General features: G+C 54.9%; 1 protein-coding gene across 1 annotated transcript in view; it reads right to left on the bottom strand.

The window, feature by feature from the left end:
• Positions 1-7,500, bottom strand: part of LOC126578275 (prolow-density lipoprotein receptor-related protein 1) — a 55,765-nt gene that overhangs the window by 6,229 nt on the left and 42,036 nt on the right. The window contains exons 5-9 of the mRNA XM_050240673.1: positions 6,964-7,500; positions 5,848-6,897; positions 3,721-5,778; positions 3,428-3,635; positions 1-3,362 (exon numbers count right to left, since the gene is read on the bottom strand). The exon at positions 1-3,362 is cut by the window's left edge and continues 2,301 nt beyond it; the exon at positions 6,964-7,500 is cut by the window's right edge and continues 877 nt beyond it. Of these exons, the coding sequence (XP_050096630.1) occupies positions 1-3,362; positions 3,428-3,635; positions 3,721-5,778; positions 5,848-6,897; positions 6,964-7,500 (7,215 nt within the window). The remainder of the gene's footprint in view (positions 3,363-3,427; positions 3,636-3,720; positions 5,779-5,847; positions 6,898-6,963) is intronic.

Genomic DNA, 7,500 nt, shown 5'->3' with positions numbered 1-7,500 from the left:
TTGCAGGTAAGATTCCGCTCGATGCACCGCCCGTTGGCACATCGGAACTCTCGCACCGGATCGTCACAGCTCGCATGTCCACCGGTTGACGATTCCTCATCCTCATCGTACACGCAGTCCGCCGGTTCATCCGATCCATCCACACAGTCCACCTCGGTATCGCAAAAGTGCAGCGCACTGATGCACTCTCCATTGTCACAGCGGAACTCTGTCTTATCGCACACCGGTAGCATGGTTGCCCGTTCATCGCATCCCTTTTCGTCGTCCTGGGTGTCCTTGCAATCCACGTCACCATCGCACACCCACTGGTGCGGGATGCAGCGATTCGACTGCGAACACTGGAACTCATTCTCGAGACAGTGCAACCGGGAACAGTGCTCCCCTTCATCCGAACCATCGCTACAGTCCGGTGTTCCATCGCACTGCCAGCTGTTCGAGATGCACTCCGATGTGTTGGTGCACTTGAACTGGTTCGTTTTGCAGTGCTGCACGCAAGCGACCTCATCCGAGCTGACGGAACGATGGTGGTCTCCACCGTGGCCCGCATCGCTACAGTCATCCTCACCGTCACAGCGCCACGTTTGCGGTATGCAGCGCCCATTCGCACACAGGAACTTATCCTCCGGGCAGGTCGGTATGGCCGTTGGACAGTCCAGCTCATCGGCATTGTCCCAGCAATCGTTCTCACCATCACAACGCCACGTCGGCAGGTAGCAAGCGGTCGTGTTTGGGCACTTGAGGAATCCGGCCACACAGTTGCGCATCACCGTGCATCCCATCTCATCCGAGGCGTCCCTACAATCCGGCTCAATGTCACACCGCAGTGCCTTCGCGATGCACTGCCCACTGGCACAGGTGAACTGGGTCGCATTATTACACGGGCAGGTCTGCTCATCGCTACCATCACCACAATCCTGCACCCCATTGCACCGTGCACTCTGGGCAATGCATCGGGCATTGTTACAGCGGAAGAATCCGCTCGGACACGCTCGATGGGAACAGTAGCTAACCAGCTCATCCGAACCATCCTCGCAGTGGTTGATGGAATCACACGTCAGGTGAAACGGAATGCAGTTACCGTTGCTGCAGGTAAACTCTGACGAGGCGGAACAGTTCGCCGGGGCCTTCGGGAGACACCGTTGACCGTCCGGAGCGAGGATGCCGTTAGTGCAGTGGCACACCACTTTCCCGTAAGCATCGGTAAGGCACTCATCCTCACAGAATCCATTCACCACGAGACACGGATCGACGGCGCACGCTTTGTCGATCCGCTGGACCGCAACGATGCCCATCGGTTGAGCGATATCACGGCGCAACAGCACGGCATCACTGCCGGAGTATTTGTTCGCCCGGATCACCGCGTGCACCGTGAGATCGGTCCAGAAGAGCAGATCACCGTAAACGGCCATCGCAAATGGGTGCTTCGGCGAGGAGTGGGTCAACACGACACGATGCCGCCCATCGTAGTCCGCTCGTTCGATCTTATCCAGTATCGCATCGGCCCAGTACAGTTTGCGTGCCGCGTAATCCAGGGTCAGTGCGTTCGGCATCTGGATGTCGCTCGTAATGATGCTCTCCAGTCCGTACCCTGACGGGTACGCACGCTGTATCGAGGGTGCCTGCTGGTTCCAGTTCGTCCAGTACACCATTCCAAGGCACGGTTCGACGGCGATGGCTCGCGGTTTATCCGTGGCCCGCAGCTTAATCACATCCTGCACCAGTGCTCCGTTCGCTACTGGATCATCGAAGGAGGCGTTGTTCAAATCGAGCGATCGAATGGCGGCCTCATTGTTCGACGTCCAGTAGAGCACCTGCGTGTGCATATCAAACGCAAGCCCTTCCACCGTCAGCTGCTTCCCGACCAGCCGCCGATGGTTGGTACCGTTAAAGAACACACAGTTGATCGTACTGTGGTCGATGTCGGAGTAGAAAATCAGCTCACGGTCGTAATGGTAGCTCAGGGCGATCGTGTTCTTCACGAACGATGCATTCTTGATCTCCGCGATCGGCCCATTTATGTTGCTGGCGTCCGTCATGTGGATGCTTTCAATCGCAGATTGGCGTGAAAAGATGAGGAAGTTTTCGTACGGTTCGCAGGTTTTGTTGTCCCGCATCGATACCTTCCCGTGGGAGCAGGCACAGATGGGATGGGTGCCATTGAACAAGCACAACTCTTGGCATCCTCCGTTCTGTGAACCACAGGCATTCGTTTTGCTTTGCCGCCGGCTCGAGAACACTTTGATATCCTTGAGGGAAGATTCTTCCTGCGATTCGACGATCGTACGGTAGTTGAAGATGTCGTTGACCGGCGCGACGATGATGTTACCGCGCGAATCCGTCCAGTAAATGTTGCCACCGAACAGATCCAACGCTTTCGGATTGTGAAGCGTTCCGTTGAGCAGCAGGCGCTTCAGATTACCATCGTAGTCCACCTTCCAGATCGTATCGGACAACATTTCACACCAGTACACGACCTGATTGTCCAGATCGAGCGCCAGATCGCTGATGCCGGTGGATTTGTTTACCAGGATGAAGTTGCCCGACCCATCGAGACCCATGCGCCCGATCGTGTCCCGGCTGGCGTAGAACAGGTAGCCCTGGATCGGATCAATCGCCAACAGTTGCGGACCTTCCACGTCCGAGGCGACCACGTACCGGAGGCTTCCATTCAAGCGCGCCACTTCGATCAGATTGCGCTTCTGATCGGTCCAGTAAACATTATCCGCTACCCAATCGATTCCTATTCCACCCAACCAATCGACCGTGTTGCTATCAACCACCTGCTCAAAGTTACTAATGATCACCTCACGCCCACTGCCATCACGCTTGATGCGCGTTATCGAACCCCGGTCCGCATCGGCAATGTACACGTAGTCATGCGCCACATGAAAGTCGATGCTCGTCGCCAGCGAGATTTGCTGCAGAGGACCAAGGGCACCCTCGGGTCGTGTATCCATCTCATTCCCTAGAGCAAGCCCCTTCAGTTGATGACCCACGGAATAAACGAGCACATCATCCATTCCGATGCAGCGAGAAGCATTCCGCCCATCACGCCGGTAACCCATGGCACAGCGACACACGTGGCTTTGCGCCGAAACGGGAATGCACAGATGTTCGCAGCCCGTTGACGACGATGACGGGTTTTGGCACGAGTTTGTGCCACTCTGTGCCCCCGGATGGTACATGCGGATTGCATTCAGCCCACTCGTGTTGTTGCGCACCGGAGTCGCATTCTGGCACAGGTTCTTGTTGCATCGCATGATTCGTCCATCTTGGTTGTTGTCGAAGTAGATCGACTCACGGTACACGGTGATCGTGCGAATCGGATGGCTGTTCTCGCTCGATGGCAACACTTGAATGATCTACAATTGGAGAGAAGCCACGTGATGACGAAACGAACGAATGCGCGAGGTAAGCAGATACGAACCTTGCCAGTACCGATGTCATAGTAGTAGATTTCCCCGGGTCGCGATGCGATGTAGTACACCCGGCTGGTTTCGAAATCCAGCGCCAGACTTTCGACGGGATAGAAGGTGGAGTTGCTGATGAGCTGACGCTCGGATCCATCCATCCGGCTGGCATACAGTTCGTACAGCTTCGGTGTGTCACGCTTTGTCGCAAAGTACATCATTCCTCTGGAACGAATGAACAGGAATTGCATTAGCGCAAGCTAGCATGAAGGCTCCCCCCTCCGGAGCATACCATGCATGCAAAACATACCTGGTTGGATAAACGACGAGACTGTTGACGAGGAGTAGATCGCGCGCCAACTCCGTTACGTACTCTCCGTGCAGATTGCTCACCATGATGCGACTGTGCGTCTCGTTGCCGGTGGAGAAGTAGAGCAGCTTGGAAATCCAATCGACGGCAAACCCGAGCGAATTCGAAATGTCCGTATCGAGCACGGTTTCGATCGGTCCCGTGGCCAGCCCCGAGGATTTAATTTCATTCAACTGAATGTCGTTCCAGTAGAGCCGTGTTGCGCTGATGTCGTAATCGAGCACGGCCGGATGTACCACCTGCGTCTGGTGGCTGATCGTCGGAATGGTGTAGTGAGCCGGTTGCTGCAGATCCACCCCCCGGATCTCCGTCAGCACAACGAACAGAAGGATTTCCTCATTCGGTACGCACTGTTTTCGATCGGCGTGCAGCCGCATAACGTGCGGACAGGCACACTCGTGCCGGTTGCCAGTGCTGAGCAGGCAGAGATGCGAGCAGCCTCCGTTATTGTCCCCGCAGGGATTGGGCTGTGAGTTTGGCTGCCGGCTCGAGTGCAGTATCTGAATGCCGAACGGTTGGCTTTGCGTTTTCTGGATCACCGTCACATTGGAACCGTCCCATTTGTTGGCCCGAATCACCGAGTACGTCCGCCAATCCGTCCAGTACACGTAGTTATCGAACACGGTTATACTGAACGGATGGGCCAGGACGGACTGATCCTTGATTACCAGATGGTGATCGCTACCATCGTACATGATCGTGTGGATCGAATCGGACCGAGCGTCGATCCAGTACACCCGCTTCAGCACATAGTCGAGTGCGATCCCATTCGGCCAACCACCATCCGAGCCCACGTACATGATCACCGTCCGGTTCTCGCCAGCCATCGTGCAGCGTTCCAATCGTGGTGATCCTTCCTCCCAATCCGTCCAAAACAGTACCCCCACCAGGGGATCTAGAGCGATCGCTCGTGGGTTCACCATATCACCCGCAACCAGCGTCCGGCGGAAGCTACCGTTCGTCTTTGCTACCTCGATCTGATCGAGATTCGAATCGATCCAGTAAATATTCATCCCAACCCAATCCACTGCCAATCCTTCGGCGGTCGAGAGGCCCGACTGCACGACCGCCTCTACATTGCTCAGCGTATCATTCCGCAGCGTACCGCGGTAGATTTTGTCATCCAGCACATCGGACCAGAATATCTGTATGGAATCGTTGCGATACAGGAAGTCCAGTGCGATCGTGTTGCGCAGCGAAGTGTAGAAGCTTTTCACCGCATGCGTATTCAGATCGACACCGAGTATCTCCTGGCGGTTGCTAAAGATCACATACGGCGCATCGCGTGCGTTACTGCGGCAACTAAACTTATCGTACATAAGTGTGTAACCTTCGGCGCAATCGCATCGATAATGCCGATCTTTTGCGAGGCAATTCTGGGAGCAAGTTCCCCAAGCTTCACAGGCATGTGCGTGCGAACAATCGCGCCCATTTGGCTGAAGGAACAAATGTGGCGGACAGGAGCAAACAACTCCCTCCGGTGCATTGTGGCACGTGTGGGAACACTCGTGATCGCGCGAATCGCACAGTTTCTCCATGCAGCGGAATCCCTCATCCGTTCCATCGGGACAATCGGTTCGTCCGTTGCATAACTTTGCCACCGTTATGCATTCGTTCGTTACCCGGCAGATCCGATCGGGATGGTGACACGTAACGGTCTCATTGGTCGTCGCTGGTGCAAAGTCCATCCGGGAGCACACACGATTGTAGTTCTGTATGCAGCGCTGATCTGATCCACAGATGATCCGCAAATCGACACGGCACGCATCTTTCAGCTCCGCTTCCGTTGGTAGCGCCGGTGCAGGCCGTTCCTGTGTGCCATTGGTGACGTGGCCATCCCCTCCGGTGGCCGGTTTCATCAGCTTCTCGCACTCGTTGAATGCATTCAGGCAGTTTAAACTTGGATTACACAACGATTTGTCGATGCAACCGTGCGGACTGCAGAAGAACTCATCCGGACCACACTGCACATCACACTGTTGCTCGTCGGAGAGGTCCCTGGGGGGAAGACAAACCGGGTAAGTTGACCAATCGGAGCACAAAAACCCTCGGAGACACCCAACTTACCCACAGTTGTTGACTCCATCGCAGAGAAACTCGTACGGCACACAGACGTTGTTCTTACACTCAAACTCTGGGCACTGATTGCAGTGTTCCGGTTCGTCCGACCTATCGTTCGGACCACAGTCGAGATGCCGATCGCATACCCAGGCATTCGGGATGCACCTTCGGCTAATGTTGCACTGGAAGAAGTTCTCTTTGCACGTCAAACTCGGACAGTTTGCGTAATCCTCATCACTTTCATCGATACAATCGACCGAACCATCGCACACCTGTTTCCGGCTAATGCAGCGATGCTCATCACACTGGAAGTTGTGCTCGAGATCACAGTTCGGATCACACGGCCCATTCTCGCCGCCCTCCTCATCGCTACCATCCTCGCAATCGGTGTCCCCATCACAGGTGTACTTCAGATCGATGCAATCATACTTGTTCCGGCAGAGGAAGTGCGTCGCATTGTTGCACGTCGCAACCGTGTGCTGCACACTGTACTGAACGCAAACAGTAAAACCCTGGTCGGTAGAGAGCGTATATCCGTTGGCGCACCTACAGCTTAAACCCGTCGGTGTGTTGAGACACAGCCCGGGACAAGTGGCCTCGCACGGTGCCCTCTCTCCACCGTACTGGGTAAGATTGTCGAAGATCTTCAACCCAAACACTTGCGGCTTCTCGATGGCGATCGTTTCCAACGAATGAGGATCACTTAAATTAAGCTTCTCGATGTGACCCTTCACGTTGTCGGCAAAGTAAAGCAACTGTCGGTGGACGGCCAATGAGATTGGAAACTGTTTCTCTGGCCGACCATCGTACAGCAGCACACGATTAGTACCGTCCAAATTGACACTCTCGATCGTACTCAATCGTGCATCGCACCAGTACAGGCGACCTTCGCTAGCATCCAGCGACAGTCCCGTTGGCCACTCGATCGGACGCTCCTTGCTGATGACCAGCGGTTCCATTCCGGTTCCGTTCATCCAGGCACGATCAATGCGTCCACTAGGAACGGACCATGAAGACCAATACATCCAACCCTGCTTGGGATCCAGCACGATAGACCTGCGGAATGAGGAAAAGGAGATTATTGTTTAAGAATCCCAGAACCGGAAGATCGTTGAACCATACTTGGGAGCATAAAGATGCCTCAGAACCGTCAGCCGTATCCGAGGATTTCCGCGGAGTTTCAAAGCAGAGATTTGATTCCGGTCCGAATCGGTCCAGTAAATGTTATCACCAAGCCAATCGTACGCAATGCCATCGCACGATCCTGGGGCCTCTAGGAGTAGCTCACGACCGGTACCGTCCAAGCGCTGCCGCTCAATGCGGAACGAAGGAGAGTCCTTGTAGCGGTGGGAGAAGAAGATCAGCTGCTCTTCGATGTGATAATCGAATGTGATGTGGGCACCGAGATCGGTCACCGGAACGATCGCTTCCTGCGATTTAATGCCAACGGCAAACCCGCGAATCATCGCAGGGCTTGATTTGGCGTACAGTAGAAAGGTTGGCCGCTTGATCAGCACACACTGGGACTTGGTTTTCAACCGATAGCCCGGTGAACACATGCACTGACCGATGGCTACGTTCTTCTTCCACACGGGAATGCACAGCTGGTCACACGATACGTTCTTGCTTCGACACGGATGCGGTACTTCCGGTTGCTTT

Source organism: Anopheles aquasalis, chromosome 3 (assembly GCF_943734665.1).
Source record: "Anopheles aquasalis chromosome 3, idAnoAquaMG_Q_19, whole genome shotgun sequence".
In the NCBI taxonomy this organism is placed as follows: Eukaryota; Metazoa; Arthropoda; class Insecta; order Diptera; family Culicidae; genus Anopheles; species Anopheles aquasalis.
The sequence above is the reverse complement of the archived record's forward strand: the minus strand, read 5'-3'. Positions and strand labels throughout refer to the sequence as shown.